The sequence below is a fragment of the Gambusia affinis genome, linkage group LG03 (assembly GCF_019740435.1).
Source record: "Gambusia affinis linkage group LG03, SWU_Gaff_1.0, whole genome shotgun sequence".
NCBI classification, from domain to species: domain Eukaryota; kingdom Metazoa; phylum Chordata; class Actinopteri; order Cyprinodontiformes; family Poeciliidae; genus Gambusia; species Gambusia affinis.
The window spans coordinates 19737577-19755662 of NC_057870.1; the positions used below are offsets into that span (position 1 = coordinate 19737577).

General features: G+C 37.3%; 1 protein-coding gene across 3 annotated transcripts in view; it reads right to left on the reverse strand.

Annotated features, from left to right (window-relative positions):
- dock8 (dedicator of cytokinesis 8) overlaps positions 1-16800 on the reverse strand; it is a 58357-nt gene extending 41557 nt beyond the window's left edge. Inside the window, exons 1-5 of one of the 3 annotated variants that reach the window (XM_044112611.1) lie at positions 16486-16800; positions 6379-6478; positions 611-786; positions 256-327; positions 32-140 (exon numbers count right to left, since the gene is read on the reverse strand). In XM_044112611.1, the coding sequence (XP_043968546.1) occupies positions 32-140; positions 256-327; positions 611-786; positions 6379-6478; positions 16486-16538 (510 nt within the window). In that variant the 5' untranslated portion in view covers positions 16539-16800. Of the gene's footprint in view, positions 1-31; positions 141-255; positions 328-610; positions 787-3419; positions 3575-6378; positions 6479-6915; positions 6926-16485 lie in introns of those variants that run through there. The other 2 variants (XM_044112614.1, XM_044112612.1) reach the window with 2 other exon arrangements.
- Between the last annotated feature and the right edge of the window lie 1286 nt (positions 16801-18086).

The window sequence follows — 18086 nt, forward strand, 5'->3', positions numbered from 1 at the left end:
AAGGAGTGCTGTAAGTAAGTAGGATTCTTACTGGTATGTCTTTGTTTTCTGGTTGGAAATCAGACTCAAAAATTTGCTTATGCAGGACTTTATGCAGGCCGACCCGCTCTGAATATGCACTCCAGCCGTCCCCCTGGCACCTTTACATGCACAAACACAGACAACAAGGATTAACATGCGATGTAAAGAACGTTGATGTTTGTCATTCAGGGAAACATAGAGATCACTGGACTGAAACAAAGTTGAAGAGTTTACCTCCTGGAAACAACCAGCCATGGCTGGGTGTAACTCTTCACACAATCTCTCACATGTGGATCTAAGTCGCCTCTGAAAGGAAAGGAATGAGAACAGAAAAAAAAAAATATGTAGACACGCAAATATGTAAGCAGACATTCAGAGACATCTGAAAACCATTAATTCTACTGCTTAGCTTATCTGAAAGTCATGGTCAAGGTGAGGACACACATGTTTAGAAAGATAAAATTACAAAATAGTTTAAGAAATGAAAGAAAACATTCCTTGTGTCTTAAACTCTTTCGCTAAGAGATTATGAAACTGTGGCCATTATATAAATCTTCCCCTAGTTGATGTTTTCTGGCTCATAACCCACCCATCCTCTGGGACAGAGTGCCGGATGGTACGTCGCTCCTTTTCCACCTGCTCCACCTTCAGGTCATCGTCGGGGAAGTCTCCAAATTCATGCATCAGATCTGAATCTTCACTTCTTAACTGTGACATCAGGAACTCCTCCAGGTCCAATGGCTCCACTGCGTCATACGCTGGAGGCTGAGAAATACACAGGTTATAGATTTGAAAGTTATGTTTTCTGATGGAAGGAGACTAAAGGAATCTTAAGGCATTTTAGCAGCAAATATAATTAAATGTTTTAAGTAAGCACTAAAGCATCGCCAGAGAAATTAATTATTTACCAAAAAATTATTATATGTGATTTCTGTAAAGGATTAAAGACACAAATAAATTATTCATATTTTGGCCAATGAGTTTGTGCAGGACTTCTGTCATATTATAAGCACAACTTTCAATAGATTTTACATGGAAGTAATGCAGTGGACCAACTGTGAAGATGAAAGAAAAGAATACCTACAGAATTCTTCCTAAATCTGAAAAGTGCAGCTTGCAAATGTATTATGGCATATTTACTTTGAAATGAAAGCAAGCACCGTCGCACAAATTTACGTTCAGAAGATGGCTAAGAGTCTGCTGTGTGCAACTTGATGTCAAAATAAATACCCCTTTAGCTAATTTAGCTAACTTTCACACCCTCACATAATACTGATCTGAGTGAGCTTAAAAAGTGAGAAGTGGGATCACCATGGCAACATTCAACAACATTAAAGCAAGAAAATATTAGGGCCACAGACTTTCGTCTAATCTAGACAGGGAAAAAGTTAATCAGAAAAGCAGACAAGAGGAACACTGTAACTCTGGAGAAGCTGCAGATATCCACAGCTCAGGTGGGAATATCTGTTGCAAAGAATAAGCACAACTGGGTGAATGGGTGAAAATGTTGCAAAGGAAGTAGAGACATACCCCAAAATATCTGGAAGATTACAAAGGTGGATATAAAATAAATCAACAATGCTAGTCTGTTGTTCACATCACATCTTTTATATTTGTATTAATAAAAAGAGAAACCATGGATAATTTTCCTCCAACTTCATAGTTATTTATTACTTTACATTGGTCTACTGTGTAAACTGGCAATAAAATACATTGAAGTTGATGGTAATAATCCAAGTATATGTGAAAAGGTTCATACTTGTGTAATTCACTGTAAGCAGTGCAGAATTTTTTTTCTCTTTTTTTTAAGAGGCGGTAGGACCAAACAAGTTGAATCATGACTATTTTCTAATAGCTCATACCTGTCTAGGAATAAAAGACACACAAACAGACATAAATAGTAACTGGAAAAAACTTGGCTTGTATTAAACAGCCGGGCCTTTTCTGCTCTTAGTGAATCTATTTTTAGACAGAAACTCTAAAACCCCAATCTCCTCTCAGGCAGATCCAAAGGAAATCTATAATTATCTCAACATACAGGGATAAAGGCAATTCTGCATATAGTTAACATAACCACTTCAAAACACACTTTAACAAATCCCCAAGATCAATGTTTAAGAGAGCCTTTTTTGTAAGGCAACTGGAAGCAAAATGTCCAACTGATTAGAAAAGACAAAGTAGTCAAGCTAAGCTGGTTATGCTGGTAAAAAGAGGAACCTGCAGGAAAGTAACAGAAAATTGGGCAGATTTCCAATCTGTTAACAGGGTACAGAAACAGACAGCTTACAGAAACACAGCAGTCTCCTTCTGAAATATTAAATACAGTTTACAAAGACAATGCACAAATACAAAAAAGACAAACAGCATCTTCTTGCATATAAATATTCAGAACAGCTAACAAAAAAACATCTTAGCTTTTAATCTTGCTTATGCTCCTATGAGCGTTTAGTAAAGTGTATTTTTAAAACTATGTATAGAGGAGGTGGAAAAGAGAAAAGCAAAAGTACAGAGGTATTATTGCAAATGTCATGCACGCACTCATGAACAGTATGTGCACAGAGGAGAGGTGGGGAAATTTGCAGCAACAACATGAGTCATTGTTCTATGCAACTCTTACAGGCAGAGCAAATTCTGTCCGCCTGCAGACATGTTTTTGCACATCTGCGCACCCTGAAGCGCATTTCTCTGCAAAACTAATGACACGAGCACCTGTGTAAGTAAGCTACAAAATAGTAGCAATTTAAAAAAAGAGCTATGCTGTATAATATTGTGTACACAGGTGACGCACCTTGATTCTACAGAGACAATGTGTGCCTCAACAAAATTCCAAATTAGGCACTCTTACTCAGAACTAGAACAACCATCATAGCACTGCCTCTCTCTATCTTAGTGCAGAGGATGAACTCCCCCCAAAAAACAATGAATGCTAATACATGCATGCTTGTAATCTGTGAATGGTGCTCTGCAGAGTTAATACAAGAGAGAAATGAAAACTCCTTAACTATCCAATCAGCTCTCAATGATGACGATCATATTTCTGCAAAATCTACTTTTTAAAACGGATTGGCCAGATGATACAAACTGCAACCTTTCATATGCTTCATTATTACAATAAAAGAGAAAAAATGCTCCAAGATTTAACATATGCATTCTCTGATTTAAACATTTTCAGCAAACATCAGATATGATTATTCAAGAAACTGATCAATCTTCCAACACTTTGCTATTATAATCCACCTTGTCAAGGCAGGTGAGAACGCAAACAGAAACCGTAGACAAGGGGCATTTTTAAAACGTAGAACTTAATTTAACCTCACCACAGGCACATGAGCGTTTTTTACATAGCTTTAAAGTCTCTGTTAGTACCTGCACGACTCAAACAGATATGTTAGACTTACCCTGCTCACAAGTGAAAAGTGCCACTTTAAAGAGGAAGTGTACAAAATGGCGCAGTCCGGATATGGGAACCTGCACTACTATTTGTTTCTACTGACGCTGATTGCTTTTTACTGAAACTAAACCACAAGCTAGCGAACAGATCCTCTTTACATTCATCCTCTTATTCATAGAAGACGAAAACTACAGAGGTCTGTGGAGGGGAAACATCCAACATCAGGACCAGTTGGAGCAAAAGATGGTACCATCTGCTTTCTATTAGCTTAAATTCAGACTAAAAACTTGAACATGCTTAAAAACCACTGACACTTTGTAGGAAGTGACATCACGGAAGCGCACCCATTTTCAACCAGTGTTTCAACACAGGAACAGATTGCACAGGGGCAAACAGGAGCAGCACACAAAATCATGCAAAGCTTTTTGTTTAATCTCTTCGTTTTTGCAGCAAAACTAAAATAACACTCAACTGGCAACACACAGATTTCCAAGCACAATTGCCACAGTGAATATCCCTCACTCATCCCTCAGCTTTCACTGCTGAATAACAAGAAAACCACCGTCCCAGAGATTATGGCATTAAAATCTCTCTCCCTGCATGCCAAATCCAGACATATTAAACATTTGCTCCCCCTTATAAGCTGCAAGGTAAACAGCCCCATCCAGTCAGCAGCCTAGATGCTGACCCATTTCCCGACTCAAGCAGGTTACAGATTAACAGCGCGGGATGCCAGCAGGTGGAGGTGGAAGAGTGGGGTGAATGGTCTAAGTAGTGCAACCGAAACCACGTCAGCTGAGAAGCTCAAGGATCAAACCCAGGGAAGTATAACAGGGTTTCAGCTAAGTCACGCTACAGATATGTCAGGAGACTTAGCACTTAAGAGCTTTAGTAAACTTTTGAGTGACAGAAATGTAGAGCACCGGAGTAGGATGAAATGACAGAGAAAAGCTAGGATAAAAAAAGAAGAAGGAGGAAGTGGAAGATAAAACACTGGAAGGCAGAGACAGGGACTCAAAGCCACAGAAAGTCTTGAAGCGTAGTGTGGCAACCAATCGCTGCACAGGATTAGACTACATCATTCTGTTTGTTTGCTCAGAAGAACTGTGATAACAACCTGCTATGCTCCAACCTGCAATGATGCTGTTCACTCCTTTGTAGAAGGAAATCCAGAGTTTTTCAAACCTTGTTTAGGAAACATGTATTGTTATCAAGGTACATCTCACTGAATTACAATAATATGAAAAAGGTAATATATTTCAGAAACTTTTTACGCAGTGTGATATATCCTAAAGAATTTATTTCAGTTATTTTGAATAATGATGGCTTACAACTAATGATAAAAAAAATTCAGTTTCTGAGCAAATGCCAAAAATACATGATACCAAAAAATAAAGGATCTTAGATACAGAAACACAGGACAATGATACTAGTTGGGGCTTCTTCTACATGAATTAATGCAACAACACAGTGTGGCATGGAGGTGATTAGCCTGTGACTCTCTTAAGGTGTAATGGAGGTTCAGATTGACTATATGCCATAGAGCCTATTTCATAGATTGTTGTTGGATTTTAGGTCAGACAAATTTGCTGGTCAATTAATACCTCATTTAATGAGGTATTAGTACTTTTGGCAGAGTGGGTAGGTGTCAAGTCCTGTTGGAAAATGTGAAAATAAGCATTTATATGTAGCTTGCCAGAGAGAAACATCAAACTTTCCGACAGATGTCTGTGCTTTATTTGTACTTAAGACGACATAGTGGATCAACAACAGCAGATGACCTGCCTCCCTTGCCCATCATGGATTGTAAAAACTGTCTGTCCCTCTCAGAAATGTAGCTCCCAAAGATTAGACCAAAATGTACCCTCATCTAAAAAAAGACCTTTGGATCACTCAGAAACAGTCTGTTCCTTCTTCTCTTGAGACCAGATGAGGAACTTCTAACATCTTTGCTTCAGGAGTGATTTAACAGAAGGAGCAGAACAGAACAGAGCTGTATGTGGTGGCTCTCAAGGCTCTGACTCCAGTCCAGTCCACATTTTGTGAATTTCCTCTGAACTCTAAAATGGTCTTTTGCTTCACAACCTACTAAAGGCTGTTTTCTACCAAAGCTGTTCTTGCATCCAACATTTAATTAAAATGTTTGGATTGCACTCTGAACAACTAGCTCAATTAGCAAGGGCATCTTTTCTCCTTCTGAAGGATTTCATTTGCCATCTTCTGAACAAGAGACAATATTGCATCATTAAAAATAATAAAAAATTGCTTTCATTCAAGTGGTCTGATTAAACATTCTAGTTTCTTAGAAACAAGATATTGTGTAATCATTATCTTTAACTCATAAAAATGTGAATGAACAATAGTAAACAGTTGAAACATATCACTCTATTTATGAGGAGTCCTTTTAATATGTGAGCTGTGTATTTTAAATTGAATTGGCAAAATAACTTTACGTTTTAATTATTTTGCATGTTTACTGGACACACCTGCTTATTCCCATCCACTGTGATTATTCATACGGTCGTCTTTACTAAGGCATTTTCTTGTTTTGTTGAAGATTTTTTGGACTTAAAGCATAATCTCTAAGACTAGACACTGCACTGAGTCAGTCTTTCTCCAGGCTAATGACAGTAAAGAGGATGTGAGGATGATACGCTTACGAATGCTAAAGCATGTTAGAGTGCTGCATTAGGGGGGAAAATTCTGCAAACCATAACAATATTACAACAGATTACATTTACAGTGTTTTAGTGTGTTGATCCTTACAGTTTATATTAAATAGCAGGAAAAACAATTGAAAAAAAAACTGTGAAAATCCATTTCCTTGCATACAGTTATGCTACCTCAGAATTAGTTGAATATTTCAAAGGCATATTTTAAGATGATGATGTGGGATATCAGCAGATGTTTGAGTTAGGTTTGAACTCAAACACTAATATATTATTTTCCTACAGAACGAAACTCACCACATTGACGTAGGCCGTGGGAGATGAATTGGAGTTGGACCGACTGTGATATAAGCCATAGTTCCCAATGAAGTTCCGTCTAACCTCTGCAGAACTGTGCCTGGAATAAAAATAAGAAACAGATATTTGTAAGGTTTTATGATCATAAGGCAGAAAAAAGGAAATTAGCATCATTTATCTGTGTTGTAGATGCACCAAGAAATTAGCTTCTGTTCAGCCAACACACTATATGCAAGTACTCTAGGCTGCATTAACAACAACACTCCCTGGTTTGGAAGTTGTCACTGAGTGAAGACTTTCGTCATCTGTGGACTGTTTAAAATAAGTCAGACAAGGCAACAAGCTGTTTTGGGAGAAATTGTTGTTTCATTTTACTTTTGACTTTTATTTTACGAGAGTTTACTAAAACAAATATTCAACTGTTATTTGTCATTCTTAAAAGAAAACTGGAGCTGGTCAAAAATCGATTTTGAAGACCACAGATAAAGAAAATACGACTGTTGGTTAAAAAATGGTCACAAAATCTCACATGTTCACCACATTGACGTAGGCCGTGGGAGATGTTCAATTCTTGTTCAAGTATTTCTGACTTGATACAGACTTTACAAAAAAATATCAAAAAACCTTGTCCACTTCCTTCAGAAACAATGTATCTTTAAATAATATTAGATCCAATTTTTGTCTAATACACCTTGCCTTCCATTAATTTTTGAGTTGGATTATCTAAGCTTTTGCTTTCACTAGCAAATTTCCACTTAAATTGAAATGCTTTGTCAAGTTGAAAATAAACCAGCTTTGGATTAAATGATGGCGTTCTGATTCAAGGGTCAAACCAAGCAGGAAATCAACATGACAGACGGATAAAGGAGTATTCAGAAATGTTGGGTAGACAGTGTTTGTCTGTGCTTTCCTAGAGCTACCCCTATAAAAGGAAGGGAGAACAAGAACTGGGAGACAGTGCCCCAGTTTGTTCCTCACATTCCACATCCTCAGAGTGGGTTCATCGTCTATTTTTTCATAATTAATCTACCATGTCACAGGAGATTGACCAAACCTTCCACAAAAAAATCCTTTACTTGTTTCATGCAAGTAAAGGATTTTATATATATATATATATATATATATATATATATATATATATATATATATAACTATATGCTGCTATGTTGATCTGCATTTTCATTTCAACAAAGAGATTGTGACTCTTTTTAATGTTCAAATATCAGAAGCGCTTTACTGTGCTACATCCACACAGCAAATATTTAAAGGGCAAAAGACGTCAGCAAATGGGTCACACTGCTGGCTGCTTCCCCTGTGGTCAGTCTCATGAGTTTGTTAAGCCTGTTGTAACATAACTGTTACTAATTATCTCCACAAACCATAGACAACAAAATGTTAGGAGAGAGTTTCAGAACACTAAAACCTATGAAGCTGTAGTAAAACACATTATGTGCAGATCAGAAAGAATGCTTCATTCTGCTTCATTCGAATGTGAACACAGTTAATGTCATATAAGATGCAATATTGCTTATTAGTTTTTAGACATATTTGCTCTCACAATATAACTGCTGAACATCACTGAAGGTGTTCAATTCTTGTTCCACTGTCCCTATAAATCACGATATAAGCTGAGTCAGAACAGTAAGGTCAAGGCATGGGTGGTGTGCAAACAAATCTACACAAAGAGCAAAGTCCAGCAGGGCAGTGGTATTTATTCAAACATATAGCCACACTGCCACTGAAATAAAATGGTTGAATAAAAAGATTAAAGACAACATTTAGCAAAACAGCACTGGAAACTAAGATCAAAACAGTTGTATGGGGTAAGCTCAAGAAATACACCAAAAATGGGATCATAAAGCTATTACATATAACAGCACATAAACACACATCCTGTTTCCACAAGAATCATTCGGTGCATTGCAATTACAAGGCCAAACAATGAAACTCTGTAGCTTGTACTAATGCAAAAGTTGCTTTGAAGTCATCAGAACCGCCCCCCACAACAGTGTGCACACACGGTCTCACAACCTGACTCTGCAAACAACCAGAATGCTGTTGGTCACTTTATTGAAGCAGCATGTTTGCACCTTGCACCAAAGCAGACCGGCTAATGATTGTATCAGGAACTCATCATGCTCTTCAAGCTCACCATATACTTCTTATGCTTCTGATTTCTGAGAGGAATGCCACAACCCATTTAGTCCCTTACAAAAGTATGTACACACCTTGTTGCTCTATTACAGAAATTACAAGTGAAATACCCCGAGGTATGTGGTTGTAATGTCAAAATAAGCGCAAAAGTTTAAGAGACTTGAATATTTAAGAAAACTAAAATTTAAGAAAGATTCAAGTAATTTCTGGTTTGTGCCCTACAAGACTCATACAGTGCTTATGAGAAGTATCAATCCCCTGATCTAGGCAGATTTACACATTCCTTCCATTTCTTGATGATTTAACTGAACTTCATGGGGTGCTCAAGGCTTTAGAATTTAATTTTTTTGTATCCATCTCCTGAGAGATACTTTTAATAACCTTTTCTCTGATCTCCTTGGAGTGTTCTGATGTCTTCATTCTGTAGTCGCAGCCATATTGATTAACCAGTGCATGGACCTTCCAGACACAGATGTCTTTGGACTACAATCACTGCATTCAGAAAATCTCCATTCAACCCCTTGTGAAAGCACTCGCTCTAATTGTTTGGACCTCTGTTGAATTAGGTCAGTCATTCTGAAGATAGGAAGTGAGGCAATTACTTGTTTTTGTGTCAAATATTCATAGTTATTTTGTAAATGATTTTGTTGCAAATTCTGTTGATCGTGGTTAATTTGCAAAAATCAATGAAAAGGGTGAAACATTAAGGGAGGTGAATACTTTTTATAGACTTTCCTTGTATTTAGTCAATCTAATTTGTCTTTGAATTATAAATCTGCTGATTGTATAATTTACCAGATCAATATGAAAATGTATACTTTTGGACTTGTTATTTTTTCTAGTTTATCCTGTTAACACAAAAACTTAGAAACAAAAACAGCATGTTTTTAACAATGGTTTATTCTTTGGTGCTTAAGCTGAGTTTTTATAAAAGACAACTAAAAATCTGAAAGACGGTTTATAAGATAACTCACTTAGAAGACATCCTCAGAACAAAGTAACCTCCTAACAACACTGGCATTAATTCCTTTCTGCATGATTCATCAGTCCTACGAAGACCAAAATGATTCAACCTACAATTCAATACAAGTCATGTACAAAATGTATAATTTGTAGACAGAAAATCTTGCAGGCATACACAAAGGAGATTGTTAGGTCACAAACAATGACTGACATTAGGGGCCTGTCTATAAAAAGACCAGGGAATGAAAACTGTAATCAGCTCTTGCCAGTAGAACCAAGCTGACATTATTTTACCACTGGTAAGCAAACAGCTTGTGACGGCAGGCAACAGCTGTCTCTCTCTTCAGCGGGCCTCTCCCTGGGCATCTTTTGTCACATAAAAGCTAAGCTCCAGTCAAGAGGATAAAAACAAAAGCTTTGGATTTTGTCATTTTACCAAACGCAGCTTGCATCGAAACTTCTCAAAAAAGAAAAACCAAAACATAAGTTCTTGTGAGGATCCAAACCCAGAGTCAAGACTTCAAGTGAAGAAGTATTTGACAATCAGAAGTACATCTGGAGCTTTTGGATGACAGAACAAGAAGTCCACAAAATCTATAAAGGAGGTCAAAACCCAACTGCCCAAAGAAAAAAAATTTTTAACCACTTTGGTCTACAAAAGCTGCTCCTGGGCTGTTGAACCTCATCAAAACACAAAATTTCTGCCTCACTGCAAATCTCTGAAAACTGTCAAAATGGCACTCTCTAAAACATACACTCCATCACTGTTCCTTCAAGTAATAAAAACATGAATCTTTCAACAAATTAAACACTAGATAATTAAATTGAAAATACGTCAATCTTAGATACCTCATTTCCACAGGGTATGTATTTAATGTCTGCAATACTTTATATGTAATAGGGGTGTAACAATTTCAAAATTTTGCATTACGTGTTTGTATTGTATGTAATTTTTTACCATATTTCTCAATATTGTCATCAGAAATTTATTGCGAGAAACAAAAGTCACAATAAAGGAATTCACAAATGAACTACAGTCTTTTATGGCAGTGGGTTTCTGATATGTGCGACAAGGGCAACCACCCAGGAGGGCATCTTGTGGGGCCTAATGCATCCTCCAAGTCTCAGACTGGAGTACCCGTCCCTGAAATCTGAAATCACTGCCTTGCTCCAGCACTCACCATTCTGTATACAGTGGACTCAGTTATAGTCAATAGATGCAGCAATCAGCCTTTTCCTGACCAATATTGATTATGAGGTCTGACCTGCTAATTCTGGCCAATCTCAATGTTGTTTTTCAGGACAATAAGACATACAAGCTCATCTTTTTAAACAGACAGATGGATCTTTAGAGAACGGGACAAGGAATGATGTCTGATAATGCTGATATTTTTATGCTCCATTTTTGTTCTGAATAAATAATTAGACCTGAAAGATACTTTTTATTTTTCCATTCGTTCAAGATTTTTTCAGACCATGTGGGAGCCTCATGGCAATATACTGGGTGTGTGCAATAGAGCAAAGCATTTTTAACAATAATTTCAATGTATGCACAGCTTTCATGTGAAATATTTATGGCATGTAGACCATGTCCTTCACCTCTCCCTAGTTTCAAACTAGTAAGCTTACCCGCTTGTGAAATCCAGTGCTGTGATAATGACAGCATGAGATTGTCACTGGAGGACAAATTCCTAAAATGATCATCCGTCGTCAAAGTGGTGAGATTTTCAAAATGTGTCAGGAAATTTTCCATGAAACCTCATCTCAGCATATGTTGTGGGCCTAAAATCAACTACTATACATCTGTGTAGAAACAAGCAGGGAGCTTTTTATTATGTCACACATGGCAGGCCTACACTTGCTGCTTGAGTGTATGGTGGGTTCCTGTCAGCATTTCTGGCATCATTCCCAAATCTCTCCTTCAAGCTGAATGTGAACCATCACTGCTTATTTGGGGCTTTTGTTTTACAAAATGTTTATAAGTTTCAATTGTGGTCCTTTAAAGTGTGTTTTTTTCCACATACAACTTCATCCTACTGCCACATATTTAGGTACTTGTAAATCAGATATGATTTTTAATTAACATTTACAGTTTCCCTGAGGCACTGAACAAAAACATTTAAAATATTTCTTAAACCACTCACAGGCTTCTTAGTCACACACACATTTAAAAAACGGTAAACCTCCTGGGGAGAATGACTTAAACCTTCTACTTTACACAATGCTAAAGGACTCATTTCTTTAAATTGTGAGTTTAACATTTGTCCACTTACCCGTCTGTTTCTGTTAATTAATTTTACTCCTAACAAGTCAGCTGAGGGAATTTGTTCTGAAAACTGTCTGCAGTCCTATTTGTTTGTCTACAAGAGGAGTGTTTCCCTAAACCTTAAAATCCTTCTCCTTAGAATCAAAGCTCTCTCTTTTAATCTAAGCCAAGAAGAAAAGACAAGAGATCAAGAAAAGCAGAGTGACATACACAAGAGAAGTGAGAGGACCAAATAGATGGCCCCATCTGGGTGTCTCATCCTATCATATGTCTCCAGACTTAATGGGTCTTCCTGCTATCGGCAACATCACAACTCAACTTCCTCTCGAAGGGAGGCACACACTAACATAGCCATCATTAGCAAGAATTGTGTCACTGGAGGCTTCAAGTGAAAAGAGTCCAAAAGAGAATTTCATAAAAACAAAGGCAGAATTTGCTTAAAGTCTCTTGGATTTGAAGAGATATGTTTATTTCAGTCTTTTACTGAGAAGTACCAGAGCAGCCCACCAACAGACCTGGTGGTCAACAGATGACATCTGCCGAAAACCCATAGGAAATCAGATGAAACACAATCCAGAGCCCCCCTCTCCACTTAGAAGTATTGAACAATAGAGGCTGCATGCCCACAGCTGTCCTCACACCTGTTACCATATGCTCTTAAATCACATCAAGTTCAAATGGAGATTATTAAATATTTACTACTTTTTCCAGTTAAACTCAGCAATCATCTCTTATATGATGAATGACTTGCATTTGTTAACAGGCAAACTTCTTCTCCATTCCCCTTTTTTCGGTGCCTATATCAATATACACATTTCCTGTCCTAACACTGAAAAGTGAAGTGATACCAGTGAGTGATGGTGTGTTCTCAGTTTGCAGGATTTCCTTCGCACACGCTGTACTGATAGAAAGATGTGGAGGCAAGGAGGTGCTCCTGAGACTATAGAATATTTATGAGGTGCATAAGCAAAAGATTGTTTCAGCCTGATAAGCACAATGGAACCATGTCTACAAATGTGTGTCAGTGTAAATGATAAGAAAAAGATATTTCCATCTTACTCTAACTCTAGAGTTTCGACTTGTGTCTGCTGTTCCTCTTTGTGACTGGCTTTCCAAGTCCCCTTTGGTTTATTGCTGTATCTAGCAGCCATTTGACCAAAGTACCCAAAGTTTAAAATTAAATCAATGAGATATGTTTATTTCGTTCATCAACTTCAACTTCTAAAAGGCCCCTCAGGGGGACCACTACTCCCAAAACAACATCAAAAACCTGATTACAGTTTACAGTTGAACTCGGGGACAAAAACGCTACATGTGAATGCATGTCCTGTGGGCTGATGATACTAAATTTGAAGTGTTTGATAATATTTGTTACATCTGGAGAGGAAAAGGGAGAACTTGCATGACTTAGAACACCTTCCCAACTGTCAGGTACGAAGGGGACAACATCATGTTGTAAGTGTGTTTTCCTGCAGGAAGGACTGGTGCACCTCACAAAACAGATGGCATCATGAGGAGACATCATTGTAGGAAAGTATTGAGACATTTCAAGATAAGCTTAGGGAAAAATAGCTCTTCAAAGTAAACAACTGTGATAAACACACTACCAAATAAGTTACAAAGACGCCTAAGGAAATAAAGGTTTTAAAGTTGCCATCACAAAGTTTTAATCAGCAACACCCGGAATGTTTCTGGGTGTTGCTGAAAATGTGTGTGTGAGCAAAACTGACTCACTTGCACCAGTTCTGTCATAAGAAATGACACAACTACAGCAAACTTGTGAGAAGCTTGTGGAAGGATATTCAAAATGTTAGACCCAAGCAATACAGTTCAAAGACAAATCTAGAAAAAAACTAAGGAAACGTATGCCAACTTCGGACCAACATGCTTCTAGATAATCCGGAGATAGCTATAAGACAATTTCCCAATAGTCTAAATCTGATCTAAAATGAGAAAAAATTATTTATAAGTGGTAAAAATGTATAACAGTTGCCAAGTAGCTAATTCATCTCGAAATCAGACTTTAAGTGATATCTAAATATAACGCTTAACATATAAAGCCTGACAACTAATTCTTGGCTAAAAGTGGGTCGTCAACACAACAACAAACTGAATGAAATGCTGTGGCAAGGCTAAACCAGAAAACCTCAAGGAACCAAAATAATAATGTAACACAGAGTAAACCAAAAGTGTCCTCATAATGTGAGAGCATGATAGTTACACAGAATAAAATCTTTTTTGTTGCAATAACATTTTACACTTCATAGACTTTATCATGCTTTATTTTAACCCACTGTAGTAGTTTGTAAACATTAGGCTAACCTTAAGTAGTAAAACAGAATCAACAAGGAAGTGGCACTACATAAGTCAGAGGCACCATTTTCCTATCACATGGCCATGGATGTGATGGCAGACAAACTGAGTGTCTGATTCATGGGTATTGGTCAAGACGGTTAGAATACAAATAAATCACTCTGATAGAATAGAATAAAACAGAATAGAATAGAATGGAATAGAATAGAATAGAATCCTTTAGCTGTCCCTTTGTGGGAAAATGTAACTGTAACCGCAGTGATAAATAAATAAAATAGAAACTGTATAGTAATATCAAACAAAAAAACATAAGATAACTAGAATTCTTTTTAAATAGCAAATGTAGAAGATGTAGATTTTAAGGAATGTACAGATGATTGGGATAAAATAAAAATAAAAAATACAAAATGTGCTGTTTAATTGTTGGTTATTGAAACCTGTGTAAGACGAGCAGAAATGTAAGCAGCTTATTGAGTGAGAAACAGCTGCAGGGAGGAAAGACCCACAATAATGCTCTTATGTCCGTTTAAGATGCAGAAGCCTGTTACTGAAGGAGCTCTCCAGTGCTGTAACATGCAACGAGTGGGAGAGATTGTCCAGGAGGGACTTCCTATTCTATACCCTTTACCACCTCCACTGTGTCAAGAGGGGAATCCTAGGACTGACCTGGCCTTCCCGATCAGTAATCAAATTCCATTATAGTACCAATACTAGTAGCCCTTGCTCAAGCAACAGCAGATGCATGAATAGTTTAACATATAAGTTTGCAGCCTTTATCAGAGGTTTCCTTATCTCATATTATATTTCCTCTAGATTCTTTGCACTATACCATCTCCAAACAGATCACAAGGAACCATGTGAGGTTACATTCTAGAAAGTATTCCTAGAAGAAATGAATTCTCCATTATCTGACAACTCTTCTCTATCTAATTTTTACAGATTTGGTCACTGATAAGAGTTTATCAGCACTCTCTTAAGTTGTTTTTCTTTATGACATGAGGTATTTGCAGTGCTCTAAAGATGAAAAATATACTTTCACCTTAAACTTTTTTACACTATAGCTTATTTCATTGGAATTTTATGTGAGAGGTACACAGTGCACAGTCAGTAAAGGAAACAGGTACATAATTTTTTTAACACCCCTAAATAAAACCTTAAGGTGCAAGGTTAAGGTTTTGGTGACTTCAGAAGTCACCAAAATAATAAATGTGAGTCTACTAATAACCATCTATAGAACAACTGCAATAAGAACACCTTCGTTGAGAGAAAGCTGATTTAAAGCAACATAAAACATTATGAAACCGCAACAACTAAAAATCTCAACTGCTAATCGGTGCAAACTGCAGAGTTTTATTGCATTCAAATGGTTCAGTAAGGCTTAGTGAAACTACGCAGTCAATACATAAATCTGTTCAAACACCTTGCAATGCTACAGTATCACATGGTCTGGCCAGCCCAGATGCTGGCTCATCACTGCATTCAGGCTCTGGCCCAACTTCTCTCTGATCTCCCAACCGCTGAGCTCAGCTCTGCACAGCGCAGCACAAAAACAGAGAACCACGATTTCTCCTCGCTATTTCAATCAAGAATGCAGCTCTATTATTACTGTGCCTGGTGAAACAAAGAAGAGATCCCACTGACCACTGACAAAGTCATTCATTTGCAAATACTGCAGAGAATTATTACTTTCACTGCAACAAACCAAAAGGGAAAAAAGAAAATACTTTGGGATCAATACAAAGAAAACATAACCCCTCCTCTATATCCACTTTCACAATGTGAATGAACTCCAGTGCACTGTCAGACTTCTGCAATATAACACAAAACACACAAGTCACTGCAGGTCTAATCATAATAGAAGTCAAAAGCAGAGAAGGAATAGGACACAATAGACTTCCATATGCATACTTCCTTCCCACCTGGTCAACTTCACAGTAGGAACTATGATCACACATCCCTCATTTATACCAATTCTCTGGACTTGTCAGAGCTAACTCACCACAGGAAATGATCACATTAGAATCTGCACGGTCAAGAAGAGGAAATGACACTCATGGACAGATGTAAAGCACAAGGTTTGTTTCCTAAATTTATACCATTATCTGGGACAGAAAAAAAGATCTAAATAAGAGTTAACTTTGTAATATTGTCAATATTACCAAGCCTGTTGTAACAGGTCTTAATAAGGCTTCCAGTAAAGTTGTAAAAAAAGTTGGGATAGTTGATAGCCCTTCAGGCTGCCTTTTTCCGGGACAGAGTGAAACAACCTGCAGCTTTTATTATTCACAACATGTGGCTGCCTGCTCCGCGCTGAACAAATTGCACCCTCCCATTATTTCTCTGCAGCTTTACATTCACTCTTTTCATCCCGAAGGATCAAAACAAATCATGAGGATTTAGTTTTTCCTTACCTGTTGATCTTCAGAGCGAAAGCCCGTCGCTCTGCGCTGCCGAGAGAAGCCATGCGCGAGTCTGAGGTCCAGTCCAGCGGATCCGGCTGTGGTGTTTCCTGGCGGTGTCGCCTCGCCCACCTCCTCGCTGTCACTGCTTCCCCTCCTACTGATCAACTGTCAGAAGCTCATTTGAGCTGCGGCGGCGGCAGCAGCAGCTGTCCGGGGTGGAAACTTCCGCATGTGCTTTGAGGTATCCCGTCGAGGGAGTGAGTGAGAGATAGAGGGAGTCAGACTGACACCGGTGGCGAGGGAGAAGGAGGAGGAGGAGGAAGAGAATGGGACAGACAAGGGTGGATGCATGAGGCACATGCGCTCCCTCGCTGCTGACATGAGCGTTACCAGACATTTATTTATTTATTTATGTATGTATGTATGTATGTATGTATGTATGTATGTATGTATGTATGTATGTATGTATGTATGTATGTATGTATGTATGTATGTATGTATGTATGTATGTATGTATGTATGTATGTATGTATGTATGTATGTATGTACTAGATTCATTTATTTGAAATGATTTACTCCAGTCCTCAACACAGCTAGACTAAAATACCAAAATACTCATTTAATGTCAAACATGTTACCGTCTCAAGAGGAGTTTTTGCGATTAAGCGCAAATTTTGACTGCTTTTTTGTGGATTGTTGCAGCTTTAAACGGCTCCTGGTTAAATCCCCACTTTACTTTATACTTTGTACCCTCATTTTGTTAATGGGTTGAAACTATTTCTAAAAGAAACATTTTAGAAGACCCTTAGAAGGCACAAATATCCATAAGAAGCTGTAAGTTATCTTACTTTATATTCATTCAAATTTTCATACTGTATGTGTTGCATATGTTAACCTATAACATCATTTTGACCAACTTCAGCCACGTTTTAAGACTGGAAAGGAAACAAATAATGAACTAATAAAAACAATTGTTTTGAACTTGACTGACCTGCAATGTATGAGTTGTATATGTAATCCTAATAGCATCATACTAACCTCCTATTCAAACCACATTTGAAGGTTTAATGTCACTGTTGAATTTTAAAAGTAAATAATGTTTACAGAAAATGAAAAAAAGAACTCTCTTATATGTAGCACTTTTGTTATTATCATCATATGTTAAAATGTCTATATTTAGATTGACTGCTGATACTCCCTTATTTTAAAGATAAAAATAATATAATAAATAAATAATGAAATAACTTAACTAAATATGACAAACTGAAATAAGTAATTGTGATTGATAAATATAATTTTTATGCAATGCCTTGAAAGTAATTAATAGACCATTATAATGTATTAGTGAGAACAATATTTGCACATTTCCCGATCATTTTAGTGCTTATTCCTGCCATGAGAATGAGTTCAGTAAGATCATTAAAAATGTTTTTGTCGACATCTTCTGGTTGATTTATGTCACTGTGTACATTGATTAAGTCCGTTGGTTCTGTCAAACTATTGCCAAAACAAGCTGAAAAACGAAATTCTCGTGTATTTAATTTCGAAATGAAGTTTTGATTTTTAAAACTTGCAGCTAATATTGCATTTTGATGAGTAGTTTTAGTAGT